At 40.6% G+C, this 21,009-nt stretch overlaps 3 protein-coding genes across 3 annotated transcripts; all 3 read right to left on the reverse strand.

Moving 5' to 3' along the window:
• Positions 1-59: 59 nt before the first annotated feature.
• heatr3 (HEAT repeat containing 3) lies at positions 60-11,462 on the reverse strand. Its single transcript, XM_063467127.1, has 15 exons — positions 11,190-11,462; positions 10,737-10,909; positions 7,088-7,175; positions 6,669-6,769; positions 6,214-6,323; positions 5,812-5,952; positions 5,375-5,667; positions 3,712-3,802; positions 3,349-3,503; positions 2,973-3,055; positions 2,704-2,840; positions 2,478-2,566; positions 1,944-2,087; positions 1,700-1,876; positions 60-1,522 (listed from the first exon to the last, which is right to left on the reverse strand). Exons 1-15 carry the CDS (start codon positions 11,328-11,330, stop codon positions 1,409-1,411), a joined length of 2,037 nt encoding a protein of 678 aa, XP_063323197.1. The 5' UTR covers positions 11,331-11,462; the 3' UTR covers positions 60-1,408.
• A 142-nt stretch (positions 11,463-11,604) lies between these two features.
• Positions 11,605-17,499, reverse strand: cnep1r1 (CTD nuclear envelope phosphatase 1 regulatory subunit 1). The gene is made up of 6 exons (XM_063467243.1): positions 17,404-17,499; positions 16,875-16,946; positions 16,649-16,722; positions 13,280-13,389; positions 12,061-12,115; positions 11,605-11,965 (listed from the first exon to the last, which is right to left on the reverse strand). The coding sequence occupies exons 1-6, from the start codon at positions 17,426-17,428 to the stop codon at positions 11,924-11,926; spliced, it is 378 nt and encodes a 125-aa protein (XP_063323313.1). The 5' UTR covers positions 17,429-17,499; the 3' UTR covers positions 11,605-11,923.
• Positions 17,500-18,324: 825 nt separating this feature from the next.
• On the reverse strand, positions 18,325-19,197 carry LOC134626335 (arylamine N-acetyltransferase, pineal gland isozyme NAT-10-like). The gene has a single exon (XM_063472106.1). The coding sequence runs from the start codon at positions 19,195-19,197 to the stop codon at positions 18,325-18,327; it is 873 nt and encodes a 290-aa protein (XP_063328176.1).
• Between the last annotated feature and the right edge of the window lie 1,812 nt (positions 19,198-21,009).

Raw genomic sequence — 21,009 nt, forward strand, 5'->3', positions numbered from 1 at the left:
AAAATCTCAAATCTTATAAAAAGTTCCTATACTCAGTTTTCAAATTCCCACACTTTTTCAGCATTTTATTGATCAATTCCAATACTTAAAAATATATGATATGCTGGTCTTTGAATATTTTGCAGTTATGGAGGGAGTCAAGGTAGCTGTTGCAACATACTATGAATATTGTTTAAGGTCAGTAAATTGCTCAGTCAGCATCCACCATACCTCCACCCACGTATGCTCCATGTGGAACAAGGGGGTAGCTGAATGGTTTGTTGAGTAGGAAAATGATGCAAGTCACATGCTGTGGGGGTTTTGTAGTTATTAGATCTCAAGTCATCTGAACACCTATGAGTGATTTAGGACCAACAAGGCTATGCTCTCAACCACCATCATCAAAACACAACATGAGGGAAAATATTTTGGAAGCACATTTAGTCCCTTCAGTAGATTTCCAGAGATTTGCAGGCAGCATGCCAGTATATATTGAAGCAGTCCAACACCTTATGAAGATAAATTAATTGAGATTGAAATAAACCATCTAATTGTTTCCACCAGTTTGTATTTGGAAGGTCATGGAAAGATTCCTGAAATGGTTCACATAATGCAAAAGAAGAACATTGAAAAAAAAAAATCAGGGTTTATTTCAAAAGCGTATTCCTTCACAGCCTGATGACATATTCACACATTAATTTCATTTTTTACTGAAATAAGCAAGTTTATGGATATTTTGTTGAAAAAGCCTAAGAAACCACTGCAAGAAAAGCTCACAAGCTTTACGTGAATTTTTGTCAGTCACGTATGATGATATCCACATTATGACCAAAACAGAGAATTCTGGGATTTAGACAGTTCAGATCTGTTTATAATTTTACTGACAAATTAAAAAAATCTACAAAATTTACCATCAATCTCCTTCAATTACTGAAAAAATGTGTATGTAGACCAGTGTCTTCATTGGAAAAAAAAAACAACAACTTAGAATTCCAAAGTACAATGCATATCCAGATGGTAAATGCCATCAACATAATCCCCCTCATAATTATACAGATACTTTGAATAGATCAGCCTTCTTGTAGAAGTACTGCAAACACCAATGTCAAGCCCGCTGGATTCAAAGAAGGATGCCCATAAGAAAAGGTAGTGTCAGATCCCACACCTGATCTTTAAAAAATGTTTCAATCAGACATGAATACACAAACTCAGTCTCAAAATTGTTTTGAGTTAAATTTAGGTGGGGAAAAAACCTGCCAACTCCAGCATACAATAACGGTTATTACATTCCCTTCGCTCTGCACAACAAACAGTAAACCATCATTTAAAGAATATAAACATAAATACTTGTTGGTTTCACAACCATATTCTGTCTCGTTCTATGCTCCTGCTAGCATATTTGTCCAAACCAAACAGGCTTTTATAGTCCTCATTTTTTCAACACCTTCTCCAGATAACCAATAAATCTTCTCAGGTTCACTCTGATGTTATCCAGCACACACAGCTGCTGAGGGCTGTATTTGCCTTTTCCTTCTTTACGAATCTGGTAGTGGAAAAAAAAAATTGTTATTCAAAGGAGAATTCACACAATGTAGTGGCGAGATAAGAAAAAAAATAAATGTGCTTCGTATATTTCCAGGGAAAAAAAAAAGCATAGCTGAAAAAATATTGAGAAATTATCAAGCACACAGATCAGTAAAGATGAATTAATCTTTGGTACCTTGGTCTTGAAGACAGGCTGTAGTGTCTTCAGTGCAGGCAGTAGACTGATATTTTTTGCAGCTGTCTCTGCCTCCTCTCCATCCGCAAACACATCAAACAAAGCATCAAGGGCTTCTCCATTTACAACGAGTTCAGCATCCCTTGTGGCAACTTGAAGCAACGCATTTCCGATCATCTGTGGAAGAAGAGGTTCTTAGAGGAAGAACAACTTTTCCAAAAGAATAAACGAGAGAAAGAGATACCTGGAGGGTTTCTGCAGTGTCCTTCTCTTTGGCTAATGTGCTGCCAGTGATGCCAAGAATGGCGACGGCGTTGACCCTCACGCTGACAACATCACAGCGGGTGGCCGTTTCGCTCAAGCTCATCAGCTGCTGGGGGGTCATACACTAGCAAAAACAAAAGCCAAACACATAGATACTGAGCTGTCAGGAACAAAAATGGTCAACAGAAGCAAGTGTGAAGTGGCAGTGGATTTTAAAGTTCAGTTCAAGGCGGAAATTTTACATTCAGGTCTGTTTTTATGCAGTTACCAAAGACGGAACTAACATGTGGAGTATTATTCAACCTGTACACTCCTGTCATGTGTTCTGCAGCCATGATAACAAAGACTATGTAATTAGGCACAGGGAAATGTAGAATCAAGCATTTTTATCATTTACCCTCAGCTAGCAGCTAAAAGTCGGGATATCTCGACCTCGGCTGCACAGACTTTGACCTCTTTTTGTAATCACCAAAACTGATTTAGCTGTTTATTTAAATAGTGGCGTCTTATCTACCTGTGGGATATTTTTGGAGGCAATCATCTGTAAAAGAGATCGCATGGCGCTGATGACAGCCTCTAGAAACTCCTCGTCTTTGGGAATCTCTGAAAGAAACAAATGTAGTTTCGATTTGTAGTTTCCATTCTCACAAATGCATACTCACTTTTTTTTTGCATTCTTTAAATAGAAAAATAACAAATGGTACTATAATACTGCAGAAGAAGTTTTATTAATGTGAGACCTGGAGCACCAAAGACCAGAGAGGAGAGATGCTGTGCTGCTTCCTGCAGGGCTGTCGCACCACCCAAAGACTCTGCATCCATGGTGGAGAGGATACTGTGGAGGCAAGTCAGTGCCCGGGATTGAACGCGCTCCATCCTACAAAGAAGGTGAGACTTTTTATTTAAAAATTTAGAGACTTTAAAAAAAATCATTTATTTATAAATGAGAAGGAATAAAGATGGTTAAACTCAGACAGTGAAGTTCAATGGAAGAAGAGAGGAGGATTACTTTTTTATCAGGCCTCTCCAGGAGGGATTTTGATGGCACAAATCCACAGTTTCCTTTTTAGGGAACTCTGTCTTCTTTAGAACCTTGAAACAGGAAAAAAAGGAATATTATGGCAGCCCTTTTACATTTGGGAATGGCTGCGTAGGTGCATATAAACTGTATGTGAAAGTGAGTTCTCTATGAAACTGCACAAACAACTCAATCCATTCAGCCTGGGGGAGAAGATGGGTGAGGTTCACCACATAATCAATCTAATCTGAAGTTTGTAATTACAGCAATGCAAGCTAAAATGACAGCTTAACAACATTCACAAGCGCGTCAAAGCTTTGGTGATGAACTGGCTGAGGTGTGACTGAAGAAGCAGACTGTCATTTGCCTTTTGTGGTATGCTGTGGTTGATCAAAGCTCCTTGAACTTCAGCTGACAAGCACAATGGAGACATCAGATTGGACACTCCATCACAAAGACCATCAGGACCCATGTCACTTTCATCACTGCTTGATTCCTCCTCCCACTCGTCATCAGAAGGGTCTTAACATGTGCACACACAGAGAGTTAATTAGAGAAATTAACAATGAAGATGGTTTTTTTTAGGTTCTCAAATGAGACCTTTGTGTGCATTTCTTGCTATAATAGTTTCTCCGATAGACAAACACATAGTTGGTGACTGTGTCATAGGAAATATATTTGATGAAAAGTGCCTGGGGTCAGCATGGCTGTCCGTGGCCACACCACTCACCGTCAGAGCAGCACATGTTGACGATGATCTCCAAGGACGTTTGCTGGGCTGTCAGCAAGGCCGTTGCCTCCCTCAGCTCCTCCTTCCCCCTCTGGACAAAAACAATCAGCCATGTGAGTCAACATTCTACTAAAACAATGCCTTTTAGCACTCTTATCACCCAGTCTGGGTTCAGCTGACTGCCACAAAGAAAAATAATCCTACAGATGCATTCCACTATGTCCAGCTGCATGTTTCTTGCGGTGCAGTGAGCATTAAAACCCAGTTCAAGGGTGTTGCTCCTGAAGGAATAAGTGTAAAACTGTGTTTGCATGATAAATAAATGGTTTACCACAGATGAATCTTTATACTGGTACACTAGAACAACCCAAACAACCCACAATATTAGAGGGTATTCTGGTACGTCACCATGAATGTCACCCACAATCCTAGGGCCTCGGCTCTGACTGAGCTTAGAGGGACAGCTCTGTCTCGCCGGAGTCAGGTCTGGGGACTGTCAGCTTGGTGGAAGCCACAAGTTGGTCCTCAGCTGAACCTTGTTGGGTGTCCCTAATCTGCTCCCCCCTAAACCCGACAGTTTGTCTGCCCTGTCGCTCTGGCTCACATTTCAGCATGACTCACACACCACCTTTTCACCAGGCATTAATGTGCACCTCAAAAACAAAACAAAGAAACCCTAACAACAAAAAACTTGAAACCAAATTGAGATTAACCCTTTAAAACACCTGAGAAATGGCCCTAAACTTTGACTTATGAGTCATTAGAACCCAAACCCTAATCACTTAAAATTGGTCTAAAAAAGCCAAACGAAAGTAAGTCAGTTTTCTTCCAGTGAAAAATGCATAATAAGAGCCATAAATTACTGAATTAGTCAATAGGCAGCCACCAATGGTTTTACTTTAAGGGATCATTACGGCATCATGTACACCATGTTCTAATTACACCTTAATCAAAATGATACTTTATTTTTGCAGTGGATGCTTACATTGGAATTTTTAGTTTTAAAAAGCTTTGCTTCAGGTAGAATATACTTTTTGTTCAGCATAATTGGAAACATTTGCATTTTTACAGTTGAAAACACTTGTCCACGCTCTCGTGCAAAACAGAGCGTATGCTCTGTGCTGATGAATAAATTAGAAGACAATGTGCATATAATAAAATAATACTGGTCAATATCTCAGACTATTTTACATACGAGTGGAAGAATGCAAATGGCATAAGGGTTTACTGATTTCAGCCTCTATGCCCAGAGGCCCACAGGCTGAAAGTACAGAATTTTAATACTAAGCAGAGCATAATTAATTCAATACCCATATAACGGATCAGACAGTTTAGAGCAGGGGTAGGCAACTCCAGGCCTCGAGTGCTGGTGTCCTGGAGGTTTTAGATGTGTCCATGATCCATCACAGCTGATTTAAAGGGCTAAATGACTCCTCAGCATTTCTTGAAGTTCTCCAGAGGCCTGGTAATGAACTAATTATTTGATTCAGGTGTGTTAACCCAGGGTGCGATCTAAAACCTGCAGGACACCGGCACTCGAGGCCTGGAGTTGCCTACCCCTGGTTTAGAGGTATGAAACAGCCAATTCCTCAACTGTAACTGTCCTTGCTTTGGTTTTGTTAACTCTAAATGGGCCTAAGAGATTGCAAGAGTTAATACGTACAGGCAAGAGGTCAGAGAAGTCATTATCAACTTTCGCAGCTTTTCCATTCCTCTTCTGTTTAGGTGCTTCCTCCTCTTCAATCATCTCCTCCTCAGCGAGCTCTTCTGGAGCTTGGCCCTCTATGTCTGACACAGCTGGGGCGTTTCTGTGGCGAAGCTCCTCTGCTTGTCTAAGTTCAGGTATTAGCATACCTGCATCCAAATCCAGGCATTGTGATAAGGTAGCAACCACAGCGTTGACGGTCTCGGCCTGACGAGCAGCAGGCAGACTACTCTTCATGTTCCACAGCGTACCTGAGCAACACATCAGACAGAGTTCAAGCTCAGGAAGGGGTATGACACATTACAACTTACAGACTCCTGTGCTGGTCAATTTGTCTAATTGTGGTTAAGTTTAGAACAACAACAAAAAAAGACATGAAAAGGGACAAATTGTACCTGCAGCCAGTGTCCTGAGGAGAGTTTGTGTCACGCCTGGTTGAGATGACAGCAGCACATTCTCCAGGGCTCCGAGCACAGCAGTGTTCATGCTACAAAGCAGCTCTGGGTTATCCTCAGTCACAGTGTGCAAACAGTGAGCTGGGGAACACACAGAGGAGAGTGTGTTTAAAAACTGACACCAGCACAAAAGCTACAAGCTAGCTTTGTTCTTGGAGTTCCTTGCTGGTGTTAGTACCATATTAATAGCACAGATGTGTTAAGCATTAATCCTGTCAGTACTTGTTAGAGGTGTGTCGCCTAATAAATGAAGATGGTTAGAGAAAACCTACAAAATGTGCACCTTTATTTAATAAAATCTCAATGTTAAATAGCAAATAAGAATACATGCTTTAGACATACCAGCAGATATGGCTAGTTCCAGGTTGTGTGGGTGTTTCTCCAGGCACTGAACAACCACATCCAAGAGACCGGATTTGTTAAACACAGACAACGCCTGGCTGCTGCTTTCACTGAAAGACAAACAAATAATACAAAGCATGCCTAGGTCAATAAGAGTGATTTATCAGAGACGATGTCAGAAAACTAAATTCAAGGAATAAACTCACAAATATATGGGGATTTTCTGGATTTCTTTTACTTTTATGTAGTTACTAGACATAGAATACCCTCATGAGCTGATCATTAACCAACAGCAAAGGACAGGTGAATGGATGATGTTTTGGCATGTCCCCAAAGATTTTACAGTCAGAGCCTTAGCAAGACCTGGCTGATTATGTATGTGGCCAAACTGACCTTTCTGAGCCAATAATAATTTTTAAAAAAGCCTTCTATGAAAACAAATAAGGTCAACTTACCATAGATTCCACAGTAAGTGTACAGCTTCATTGGCTACATCCTCCACTGCATTACTTTGGTCTTTCATCGACACAATGGCACTTTCAAAGCCAGCACAGCACTGGAAAGCAAATGTGTTGCAAATGTGAACAAAACAAGTAAAACAGGTCTCAAATTTCCAATCATTCATCTGAACATATTTAGATCATTTCTGACCTTCAAAAATTTGAGAAACTTTTTATGGGTAATTTAAGTTACACAAAGGCCAAGACTGAGCTTGGATTTGATGCCAGTGTCAATTTATATATAACCACAGCTATATTTGCTCTGAGATACAAACTAATTGCTGAGGATATTATAGCTTGATGTTGCTGTAACAGCTGCTGATGAGGAGCAACTGAAGTGATGCGGTGAGCGAAAAGCAGCGATGGAGTCTCACCTCTCTAAGCAGTGCTGTCAAAGGAGTCATGACGTCGTGCTTCACCATGTCCTCACACACCTCCTGACCTCCACATGCACTCAGATTCCTGTCAAGGGAAGACACACACAGACGCATAGTCATCAGTCACTCAGAGGAGACTCGCGGTCAATTGTGTGTGTGTGGGAGAGGAAAGCAGAGGGGGGGGGGAGCCGGGAGATCCACTGTGAGCAATGGTTTTATTTTGATTTCGAGGACACAAAATGCTATTTAGGGTTTACTGAAAGGCCTCAAATCAGACTAGAAGTTAATATTACATAAAAAGAAGAAATAAATGTTACAGTTATGATGATGGTAACCGTTTCAGCGGCTGCAACGGTTGCGACAAAACAGGAAGAACACCTAACAGGCAAATCAAATCCATTTTGCCCATCTGCAAATATCAATGAAAGCATCCCTGTTAAGCTGTCAGGATTGTGAAAAATGACAGAAGCCACCAAACCAAAACAAAAGTCTTAAAACAGCCCAATGGCTTAATTGTAGCACGGCGCCCCCTATAGAATCAATATGACAAACAGTACTGTACTCATCATGCACAGCATGGTATTACGCACAATGTACAATACTGTGCAAAAGTCTTTTCTTTTTTTTGCCAATCAGAGCCTTACCAGATGGTGTTGCAAGGGGATTAAAAAGATCTGACAATACTTTTCTGCATTTGTAATTTCACAGCCAGGACCATATTTTACAGATGGCTGTAGACACTCACTGCTGTACTCCAATATGTACCTCTGTACATATTGACAATTTGAACCAAAAACATTCAAATTTATATATCCATCTATATCTATTAGACCTGTTGCCACTTATTTTCAGTCCAGTTCTTGTGTGATTTGGCATGTCTTAGCCTTTTCTCCCTTAAGAATGTCTTCTTGCCAGCCAAACTTAAACTGAGACCATTTCTTATGAGACTTTAGTGAACAGGAAATTGATTAACTAAATTTGCTGTAAGCCTTACACTTCTTCTGTCATCCTCACACTTCTTTTTAAAATACCTATTTGGGAATTAACTTGTTGGTGCAAAAACACTATTTTTTAAAAAAGCCTGGAAAACTATTGATCAAGCCCACATTAAACAAAATGGCAAGCAAGGCTGTCACCTTGTAAGAAAAATATAAAGAAATAAGGGGTGGCTCAAGACTTTTGCACTGGAAAAGTACTAGAAACATTCTGTGAGGTTTAATGCAGTCGTCTCACAGCAGAAAGGTCCTTGGTTCTTCTGCCCAACTGTGAACATTTCTGTGTGAAGTTTGGATGTTCTCCTTGTGTCTGTGTGGCTTCTCTCTGGATAATCTGGTTTCTTTCCACAGTCCAAAGACATCCACAGTAGGTTAACTTGTGATTTCTAAACTGGTTGTCTGTCTGTGTTAGCCCTAGTAGACTGCTGACATGTTCAGGCTACATCTCAGCTTTCACCCCATAACACCTGGGATAGGCTCCAGTCCACTCATGACTCTGAGGTGGATAAGCAGTTAAGAAAAGGGATGCAAGGATGGGTTTAGGCAAAGCAGCTCCCTGGATAGTGTGTAGAAGCCAACAAATGCCACCCACTCAGAGGTAAACGCACTGGACTATGAGCTGTGCTATTTGTATTCTTATATGCACCCCTCTCTGTGAAGTCCTAGAAAAGTTCAGTTCTGTAACACCACACTGACTGAAGTGATTGGAAGAAAAGAGCCACGATTACATTTTCTAATGTTTTCCAGGGCTTTTGTTTCACTTTCTTTAAGTATAGCAACTTTTGTAGACACATTTCTTAGCTTTCTGCATTTTCTGTTGCAGTATCAACAGTTCTCACTAAAAACTAGCACACAATACATGTATTATGCATATAAACAAAAAGCATGTGTAGCAGGTAAACTAAAATATATATAAGGGAGCCCAATGAAATGGCACCATGTGACTCATTTTATTTATTTTTTGATTATCCAATAACACACTTTTAAAAACTGCAGAAGCATGTGACTGACAACTGACTTCCCTCTACCTGCATCTGACTTTCTTCACAGCAGGAAAAGCACTAACGTTACTAATGTCAAGTAGTAATCTGGGGCACACAAATGGGAGAGAAATTAAGCTGGTGTACACATGGGTGCTCACACACACAAACTACACCCTTTTTGGCTCCTACCTCAAAGCACACTGTGCGCTGTCGATCCTACGTGCTGCACAATAATATTCAATATTTAGTATTTACTGTTATATTCACATAGATTATCGCGATGATGTTGTTTATTATATTGCTCTCTTTTTTTGCTTGTTTTCTCTTTTTTTCTTTCTCAACAGGTGATCCAGGTGATTGATATATGTATTTTTTGTCTGTTTGTTTTATTGGTTTTCGTTTTTTGCCCTTTATCACCGTTCCTCTTCCCCGCTGTTTTTCTTTCTCTACCTCTCTTTCTTTCTCCCTTTTCTTTCCCCCAGTCATGTCTGTCCCGTGTGTAGCAAGTGAAAATAAAATAAAATAAACAATAAAAGCAAAGGTGAATCAAACAGACCAATACGGCAAGGCCAGGATGGTCCATTTGGTAAAGTAAATCCGTTGGGCATCTTTCTTTGCCTTTAGACAATAATACTGATGGCAAAAGAACCAACCGAGGGGAAAAAGAAAAAAAAAAGAAATTAAGCTGAGGTATGTGGTCAAACAATAAACTTCCTCACTTGCTGTAATCTAGAGAAGAAAATATTAAAAGCATTGTCTTGTTAGCATAAACAGCCTCTTCTTGATGATTCTCACTCCATCGCAAAGTATCTACATACAACTAAACTGTTAACCAAAGGAAGTTTAAACAGCCAGAATAATAATGCGAGGGTCCCACACCTGCCACTGAAACAACTCTGGCAACAACCCATGCCAGGAACTGGCTCTTTGAGGTTTTCATTAGCTTTTCTGTTAGCAACAATTTGCTGCCCATGTGCTTCATGGAGCCTTGGGCACCCACAACTCATCATCTGTTTGCCAGTTGTGGTCCCTTTAATTTGTCACATCATCCATAACCATGGGCTGAGCTTCCACTGCTATGCTGATGATACACAGTTATCATCGGTATAACAGTCACTTCCCTCCTCTGTGCCTTGTAAACTGCCTAAAAGACATCAGAATTTGAATGTCAGCAAACTTTTTCAAATTGAACAACAATAAAAATGAACTCTTGGTTGTGGTTCCCAATTCAAAGCTCCCGAAGAGGGAGGTCTCTGGAGGTCAACAACATCAAATCTATCTCTAAGTCTGCCTTCCAGCACTTCAAGAACACATCTCCAGACTAAAACCTTTATTCTCAAACTCTGCAGCTGGCACCCTCACTCATGCCTCATCACCTCCTACTTTAACTACGGCATTGATGTTCTGTTTCGGTCGACCATCCCTATCCTTATACCTCCACCAGAGACTGCCACTTCTCTTGTGCCCTTGCTCATACAAATCCCTGCAAACTGACAACACAGAAAAGTTCAAATATGTTTTATGATGACCCCAGCACTAAAATGGCCTATTCTAGCAACAAAATAGGTCACACGTGTTGATTACTTTTTAAACTTGTGAGATGACCCCAGTGGTCCAGGTCTTCGTCAAGTGACAGGAACCTAGATTATTTGTTACACCCAGACTCACCTGAGAGCTCCAGTGGCAGTCTCTCTGACAGCCAGGCTCCGGTCCAGCAACATGGGACCCAGGCGCCTAACAGCATCCCTCTGGAGGAAACCCGGAATGGTCTGACTCTGCTGCACCACCCGAGAAATACTGGCACATGCAAACTCTCGCACATCAGCGCTGGGACTCTGCAACTATAGGAAACGTGTTTAAAAGCACGTCACACCAGCTGTTCAAAAACTGAAGTACTGTGTGTTCATTCAAAGTATCACCAGGTAACCTTTTGTAACACTAAATATAAAACAAATGTAAAATCAATAAACTGATCGCTATACGTAAGGCCATTTAAATCACAGAATATAAAGTGGGGAGCAATAAATCTTTAAAGAAAATGCTAGAAATTGCAAAAATAGGAGCTTTGAAACTTTCAAAGTTAGAGACACTCATGTAAGAAGAAGCAGTGTATGTCCCTACTTTCTCAAGCAACTCCGCAGCTGGACAGCTATCATCACCATGCTCTTCCTCCTCGCCATCTCCTTCCTTCACCGCAGTCACCGGCAGCCCGACCGAGTTGAAGTGCGGACGTTTAAACTTAGTGGTTTTACTTTTACCCATTTCACGTGATTATTAAAGTGCGAGTTGCGCGTACAACGCGGTGTTTACTCCCTCTTCTTTTCTCTGACACTGGGGTTGTTGAGGATCAAACACACGCTTCGGCTTCTGCCTTGTTGGAGGCCATGTGGAAGACTGTTCCCTGCCGTAAAGTGTTGGTTGCTAAGAGAAAGCACGACGCTGTCGCAAAAGCGCACGGGCTACGCATGTAACAAACTCCACAGGAAGGATAGGAGGCGGCAACAAGAAATAAAGAGACAGCTCTGATATTCCCACGTCTTCTGAATTTGTTTATTAGGCAAATAACCTTTAAAATAGAAATATTTTAGATAAAATACATGCTCAACAGAAACAGAAATATACCCTTACTCTGAATGTGTAAAATATGTCAAAGATTACAAGAGCAAATCAGCAGCTTCAATGATGACAACACAGCAACACTGTTAAAAAAGAAAAAGAAAAAAAAAGGGCCTCTCAGTTCATTTCTTTGCTGGAAATGCATTTCCCATCACGCTTCATCTAAGAGCATCCAAAGGAATTAAAGACAAGAAGGCAATCAACAAAGATGAGGCCTGACAGAACCCAGGAGCGTGTGGTCACTGGATGTTTGGTCGTGGTTTCAGAATAAGTTTCCCCGTCTGCGAAAAGACAAGAAAAAATTAAAAATAAAACAAAACCTTAAATTTCTGTAAAATGGTAAAAAATAATAATAAAAATCACCATGTTGACTCACATCATCACAGGACATGTTGTATTCTGCTAAAACTGTGCGGCAGCGAGCAGCAATACTGCAGGGGTAACAGTTAAAGACAATAACCAGGAATGGAAATAGGAATAAATCCACTATGTGATGTTCCTCAACCTGACAAAAATCGGCTTTGGATATCTGCTGATACCATGTACAAAAACAGAAACTATTGAGAGATCAATAAACTCAATTCTTTACTGTGACAAAGACAATGGGATTCCAGTCAAACAGGCTGTTTAGGAAGGTGAATGAAGTGACCTAGAGGTATCTGCATGGAACCCAAAAGAGCTGGTCAAATTCTCTAAATACTAAAGAAAAATGCTTCTGTGCTTTAATAACCTCCTAAAACTTTATGAAACCAAAGTTCATTCACATCAAATAAAGTAATTAACATAGCTGACAAGTGCAGTGCAAATCCTGATTAACAGTGCATTTTCTATTTCATGACATAATCTCCTGATATGGTTTTGAGCCTTCAACAACAGGCTGTTAAACCCACATGTGGACTCTGACCACTACACTGCTTCTTATCAAGCTGTTGTCTTGTTTGAGGCCTGTTTACTTATAGTAGGAAAGAAAGCTTTATAAATATAGACTATGGGCAGAACTATGGCAGGAACTAGACTGAATCATCTCTCCAGTGGGAAGAGAAAATATGAGTTGACAGGATGGCCAATGTGGCAAACATTTCAAGTTATTTCATTTAATAAGATACTTATTTAAAACTAAAAGTAAGATTTTTCCCTCCAGATGTTCTCTTTTTATATGTCCTGCACAAAACATAAGATACAAAAGTATCTAAGACAAGCTTCTGTTGTCCATCTTAGTTTCACCATGGCAGACCCATGTCGACAGCATCCACCATGACACTGTTCAGATGCCTGATATGAGTATAATCAGATTGTCTGAGGACCCATGATCTCATCACAAAGGTCAAGATGAAGAGATTAGGAAAAACCACAGCCTGGGAATTATTTTATCTGCAAGACAACATCAGGAGAGATGTAAACTGTAAGAAGTCAGTTTAATTTTCTCCACACTAGCCACCAGTACACTACTGCAGATGTGTGTGGTACAGTAAACATAGGAACTTAACTGAATTAAATTGACGGGCAACTGTCACAGATACCTGATCCAGCTACATGAGTCAGTATTATATTACGCTAATTTGTGTTTACTGAAGTAGAAAAAAAAACAAGGATACATTGACGGCGCCACAACTCGTTTGTGTATTCCAGCGAAGAAGAGAGCTATTAGAGTGATGCAGCTGATGGTGAAGAAGGGATGATTCCATAGGGATGAAAAGAAAGATACCTGCACAACAAAAGGAAACAAAGCAACATCAATCTGGGCGAGAAAATATTTACTTTTACAGATGGTTTTCTTAGGATGTGATGACAACATCTAGCACCAGTGCTTGTGTCTGCTATTTTATGACATAGAAATTATGCATTTTTGCTCTTAAAACCTTTATGTCTCATGCTATTGATTAGGGCTGCCACGATTAGTCGACTAGTCACGATTACGTCGACTATCAAAATCGTCGACGAATAATTTAATAGTCGACACGTCATTTGAAGCTTTGTAAGATCCCAAAAGACGGAGTAGTAGGATTTAAGAGTGTAATAACGGACTTAAACAGAAGATGGCAGCACTGCATGTACAAGGATGCCAGCTGCCGTTAAACCCCGAAGAAGAAGAAGCTGTGTCCCAGAATTCATAGTTTAGTTTCAGTTTTAGTTTAGTTTCCAACAATGGCGGCAGCTAGTTAGTTTTCATATTTCTCTTATTACTCTTTCTGAGTCACAAAATAAACGTTTAACATATTTTCAGGCGAGAATGTAACTGTGTAAACCTCAAATATCTGCTCAGTTTATCAAGACACCACATATTTTCAAAAGCGCTCCGACATTTTCGGAGACATCTGTTACCCAGTAGAACGATAGCTAGACGGGGTTTAACGCTCACTTGAGCCGGTCAGAACACCGGATTCCGGGCAAACCATTTTCAAACCCACCGCCGTCTTTCGCTACTCAGGTTAAACATGATATATAAGTCACTTAGATAACTTAAAAATGTTATTGTTTGGCTTTTTTCAGTATTTTGTTTGTTCCTGAGTAAATCGGTTTGGCTGAGATTAAAGTTATAGTTTTTACACAGCTGAATAAACGTCAAGCAGACAGCTGATTATTAGACGTGTGAGATGCTCGAGAATATACTCCGGTGTCCTGTTATATTTTATAATAATAATAATAATGGATTGCATTTTATATAGCGCTTTTCGGGACCCCTCAAAGCGTTTTACAATACCACTATTCATTCACTCTCACATTCATACACTTTTAGATAGCAATGAGCAGACGGCTGAGTTTATTAAGCTTCACTGAAACAATCTGCAAATTTCAGTAAAATGTAATAAACTATCATCTTGTCTTTATTTTTAGTTAGCACATACCTTAAACACTTAAAGCTGTAAGCTAATGATCGTTATATAAGAGCAGATGCATGCTGGTGCAATAAGCTGTACCTTTTACGTCCAATGGATGCATGATCTGATTAGTCGACTAATCGCAAAAATAATCGGTGACTAGTCGACTATCAAAATAATCGTTTGTGGCAGCCCTACTATTGATGATCAGTTTTTAGGGAAAAAAGTGACACTTCTGGGTGGATGAAAAATGTATTTCTTTTTAAATGTAACTTTCAATTTTGAAATTTTTATGTTGCCACTGGCTTTATTTATGAAGTTATGGAGGCTCAGAAATGCATGAAAGCCAAATGAAGAAAGACAAGATTTCAGCACGCCCATATGTACTTCAAGGACCTTTAACTTGGAGAGTTAGAAAAGAATGAAGGTAAAATTTTGAATGACTTCATTAATCCTGTCAAAGATACTGTAAGAAATAAATAAATACAAAAATCTGGAAACCATCTTCAAATTTGGCTGGTCTTCTATTGAATGAGGAATGAAAAATTTTCAGAAAGATGGAGACCTCAAACCATGAACACATCCAGAGATATGCCACAGCTGATGGAGATATTCAGACAGGCAGAGATAGAACAGAGGCTTAAGGGACAGAAAAACTTCTTATAAGACTAGCCTAAAATTTGACCATGTGGTCAGTTATAGTTAAAAACTACACATGTGCAGACACTACACCTTGATTAGAACTCACCTAAACTGTACTAATACATGAACAATTATCTATTAATGCATGAGGCTGCTTTTATTGGATCAAAAGTTACCTAATGATACCACTTATCCCTGTTGGCTATACTGTTCAATACAAGGGATGCTATAAAAACACCCATCTCGCCCCTGCGGGCGGTTTATCCTTCAAGCTCGGGTCCTCTACCAGAGGCCTGGGAGCTTGAGGGTCCTGCGCAGTATCTTAGCTGTTCCCAGGACTGCGCTCTTCTGGACAGAGATCTCCGATGTTGTTCCCGGGATCTGCTGGAGCCACTCGCCTAGCTTGGGAGTCACCGCACCTAGTGCTCCGATTACCACGGGGACCACTGTTACCTTCACCCTCCACATCCTCTCGAGCTCTTCGCTGAGCCCTTGGTATTTCTCCAGCTTCTCGTGTTCCTTCTTCCTGATGTTGCTGTCATTCGGAACCGCTACATCGATCACTACAGCCGTCTTCTTCTGTTTGTCTACCACCACTATGTCCAGTTGGTTAGCCACCACCATTTTGTCCGTCTGTATCTGGAAGTCCCACAGGATCTTAGCTCGGTCATTCTCCACCACCCTTGGGGGCATCTCCCATTTTGACCTCGGAACTTCCAGGCCATATTCGGCACAGATGTTTCTGTATACTATGCCGGCCACTTGGTTATGGCGCTCCATGTATGCCCTGCCTGCTAGCATCTTGCACCCTGCTGTTATGTGCTGGATTGTCTCTGGGGCATCTTTACACAGCCTGCACCTGGGGTCTTGCCTGGTGTGATAGACCCCAGCCTCTATGGATCTTGTACTCAGAGCTTGTTCTTGTGCTGCCATGTTTAGTGCCTCTGTGCTGTCTTTCAGTCCAGCTTTGTCCAGCCACTGGTAGGATTTCTGGATATCAGCCACCTCCTCTATCTGCCGGTGGTACATACCATGCAGGGGCCTGTCCTTCCATGATGGTTCCTCGTCTCCCTCCTCTTTCTTGGGTTTCTGCTGCCTGAGGTATTCACTGAGCACTCGGTCAGTTGGGGCCATCTTCCCAATGTATTCTTGGATGTTCGTTGTCTCATCCTGGACTGTGGTGCTGACACTTACCAGTCCCCGGCCCCCTACCTTCCGCTTAGCGTACAACCTCAGGGTGCTGGACTTGGGGTGATATATATATATATATATATATATATTATAAAAAATAAATAAAAGAAACAAAATCCTCTGCCCAGCTTTCCCAGCTTTTTCATCTCTATTAGAACACAAGTTTCATGGTAGTTTGACTAGAGATTATGCCACAAAAGGTCACCAGCAAAAATATTTATATATATATATATATATATATATATATATATATATATATGAATAAAAGCCTCTGATTTCTCTTCGAGTCAGACTTTCTCGACAAATACTTACTTTCTGTGTGTCTGGGTCTATTAACCAGTTCCAAGCTCCAGTAGCTGTACAGACAGACACCACTATCAGTATCACTGAAACAAAACATAAGAACAAGAGATTAAATCAACTCACCGTAGAGCTTTAGCTAACAGTTGCAGTTTGAGATCAAGATGAACTTCTTTCGGGTTAATTGCAATATCAAAAAGATGTCAACCATTGTAACTTCTCTGCTGTTGTTACTTACTTCTCCACCTGCCTGTGGCAGGTTGCAAACAGGAGACATACTCTGTCAGTCTTCTCTCAAAGGCCTTCAGGTCTGCAACAAAACAACAGGACCATGAGCAGACGCTGTGTTTGGACCAAGGATTACACAGGTATCCCCAGAAAAGCTTTCTTTAGTCTCTTTCGTAGCAAACCTGTAGGTTTGCTACACTTTCACTTCCAAGCTGATTATATTCCCTACATATGTAAAAAAAAAAATAAAAAAAAAAAGTTGCTGGCTATGACTCTACGATCCCAGTTAAAAAAAGAGGGGATTTAACAATTAAACGTGTTTGCGTGTAAATAATAAAGGGTATCAGTGGCTGAATGTTTTGTCAGTTAGGCTAACGAGCATGCTAAGAAAACTAGCCGGCTAAGGCATCGTTACGCCAAAATTTCAAAACCCATCTTAAGACGTTTGCTCAGTACACATTCCGTGGCTTTAGCTGCAACGACTATACCCGCTGAAACTTTACATTTGATTAATTTGAGTCGCTTTTAGTGTTGATTACCTTCGGCCTGTTCCAAGGAGTTCATGTCTGAACCACTGTCTATGGTCTGAGAAGCAGCTACAACACCCTTCCCCTCAGCTGTAGGACAGGCCTGCTGACCAATCCTGATCGAGTGTGTGCGCAGCTAATATGATTGGGTGTGACCCAAATAAAGGGCGGTGCCAACGTTGAAGTCCCGCCTGCTGCAGGCAAACTGCATGGACGGCAGGTTTCGCTTATGTAACAGTGAAGAAAACCTGGTTTCTACGTTCCAGAAAGCGCTCTTACGAATGGGAAGTAGTTTGATATGATTACATAAAAACTACATGGGAAAAAAATGCATTGTAGTAGGATTCAAATACATCTAATAGTCTGAAATCTTTGAGCAGACAGATTTGAGATAGTCCAATGATTGTTTGAATCTATCCACCCGCACACAGTTCAGGATCACAGAGACGGGATTGTTCTGGAACCCTATTCTAGCCATCACAACGGGAGAAGCAGGGGTACACCTTGGACTGGTCACCTTCCTGTCAGAGGGACAATGCAGACTTCAATTGATTTCATTTATTTAGTTAAGACTGGAAATCATTTGAGTGATATTTGGAAAATGAAAATGTGTTCCTCTTGACCTTGATCTGTTTATATGTTTTACTGTTCTAAAAGCCTTAAAAAATAAATAAAAACAATAATCAAATACTAGACAATTTACTGATATGTTTTCTTCCGTCTCTGAACTTGCAGAAGTGTATGGAGGGGAAGATAGAAGGAAAACAAAACACAAAACCAGACTGAAATGATGCCTTTACTTTTTTTATTTCCATGCAAGTGTATCATTTATAGTCATACAAAACACATTCAACACCACTGATAATCTTTCAAATAACCAGAAAGCATCATTCATGCCAGTGTTTCCAAGCAGGATGTATGAGGAGTAATTTTCTAAAATTCAAGGAATACTCTTCTGTTTACAGCCTGCATTTTATTCTGCAGCTTCACGTTGAACTTTTCCATCAGCACAGCCTCTAGTTCATCTTCCGTTATGTTTTTCATGTTATAGAGATCAACACCTTCCTCTGGCTTAAATATGACCTCACTGTAGATCAAGCCAACCAGTGCTGTGAATCCTGTGGGCGTCTGCAAAGAGCAGATGGACTTGTTGGTGAACAGTGAGGTGGGGTCTGTCTGGAGGTCATTGTTGACTTGAAAGAAATGATCTGGCTCACGAGGCTCCAAGCTGAAGCAGTGGATCAGCCGCGTCTCCTTCCGGTTTACCAGACTTGATTTGGCAAAATCTGGATTAGGAACCTCCGTCCTTCTGCCAGTCTTCTCCAGCATCCACAAATTGTCCTTGCATATGAAGCGAAAGACGCCTCCTTCCTGAGGCTGGTCCTTTCCAGAGATGAGCTCGAGGGGCTCCCGTATTTGGCCAGATAATCCAAAACTTACATCTGCTATATAAGCATTCCCATCAATGATGACCTTGTTAATGAGATGTACTTCCTGGGATTCAAACTCATTAATACTCGTGTTAAAAACTCTGGAGCCCAAGGTTGTAGTGTCATAGCCTATTTGTCTCAGCACCCAGCTAAATAGGTAGTTGTTCTCAAAGCACCAACCTCCACGGGTACCCCTCACAACCTTATTGAAGATAACCTCAAGGTCCATGATTATTTTCTCTCCACAGTGGATGCTTAGGTTCTCAAATGGAATGGACATAATGTGCTGCCTGTGGATCAGCTTCAGTGTTGCAAGATCCAGTTTATCATAGGAGCCATGGAAACCAATCCTTTTGAAGTACTCTTCCAAATTCATCTTGCCTGTAAAATGCAGGACATCACATTGATAATCATTTTAGTTCTGCAGCCATGTCACTTACAAAGCATTAAATTTAAAAAAAAAAAGGCCTGGTAGGCTCTTTGCTTCCTTACAATTTTAGAATCAATCATTCAAATCAAGACGCCTATTCTTAATTAACATTTCATGTAAGAGTGTCTAATTAAATTTACAACAATTAAATTTAATTCCTGTTTTCTCTTCATGTAAAGACAATGGAAATCCAAGATGGTGGAAGCATTAGTGTTTTAATAGTCAAGTTATCCTAGCCTCATTTAACCCTTTCAACAGCTGCTTACCAATACTAGTCTTTGGGCTGTGTCCCCCGCCCCCCAGAGATGTTGAATACAACAAAAAAAGATCTAAAAATTTTGCACATGTTTAATCTTACCTTATTTGACTGGCGTTTGATCAAGGATGTGTTTTGAGGGGTCTGGAAGCAAAAACAGGATAAAGGCAAGTAAGCTACTTTATACTACAAAAGGGAGTGTATATAGCCAGTCTCATTCAATGATATGCATCGATCATGATCGTGGTAGGGGTGGTGCATCTCAACTGCTTAGCTGACAGAAGCAATACACAAAACAAATAAGTTTCCATGAATGTGGCTCAGAGTTTCTGCTCCAATGAGTGATTAAATCCTTTTCCCATAAAACACACCATATCCTTTTTATTCCTTCTAATGAGCTAGACTTATCCAGCTCAAGGGAGAGGTATAGTGAGCATCTGCAGCCATCTGTAAAACCCAGTGGACACACATGACTTTGGGCTGCATTTAAATCAGTGTTGGGGACCTTGCCAAAACTGGTACCATCAGAGTTTGATCCACAATACAATATCATCTGGAAGCCTGATTGGCAAAGGTTTCCTTTTTTCAGCACGATAATGATCCCAAACACCCTAGCATTGTAGTCAAGGCATACCTGGATAAGGGGGGGGGCAAAAAAAAATAAAAATAAAAATAAATAATCCACACCACTTCACAATTAGGCACCATCAATCATGGATTGGAGCCCTGAAGCGTTGAATCTTCTTCAAGAAGCCTGGAAAACTATTCCTGAAGGCTCAATTACAAGAAAGCTTGCCTAAGAGCTCAAGCTGTGTTAAAGAATAAAGGCAGCCACATCAAATGTTGACTTTCAACATTGTTAAAGCTGTACAAACTGGGGTTTTGCATATTCCAACAAATGGCTGCACCCATTTCCAATACTCCTAACAAGATAAAGGAAATGTGGCTCAAAACTTTTTACACAGTACCTATAAGCTAAAACGAAGATAACACTCCCAACAAATACCTGTTTGAACAAATCAGAGGACAACTGGTAAAAGCTTCCTATAAGACAAAAGTCCTTAACGGGTCTGTAGGTTCTCCAACACGGTTTTGTCTTTGGTGAGAAAAAAAAACAAGACACTGAAAGGCCTCCTCTCAGTTTCTGTCCAGTCTTTTGCGTAAATGCAGACAGCATCATGGCGCCATGTCTCCGACTTTGACACAGGGATGACAGTTGTTTTTTGTTTGTTTTTTTTGATGGCAGTTGAATTTGAACACTTGGCGGTGTGGTGGACCTCCGGTAGAACACTGCCAACACTGGTGTGTTGGAAACCCAGGTCTCTTTAATAAATGCAGTCACATTAGCGCAAATCCTAAACCTTAGCTGTGACATTTTGCACAGGAGTATTTAGAGGTAAGGTTACTCGCAATAACTCCGTTTCAAAGTAAGACCATTAATTACTTGACCTTGTTTTCCCGCCGTCAAAATGGCGCTGGCCCCTGACTAAAAGGAGAAAAAG

This window comes from Pelmatolapia mariae, linkage group LG1 (assembly GCF_036321145.2).
Source record: "Pelmatolapia mariae isolate MD_Pm_ZW linkage group LG1, Pm_UMD_F_2, whole genome shotgun sequence".
Classification (NCBI taxonomy): domain Eukaryota; kingdom Metazoa; phylum Chordata; class Actinopteri; order Cichliformes; family Cichlidae; genus Pelmatolapia; species Pelmatolapia mariae.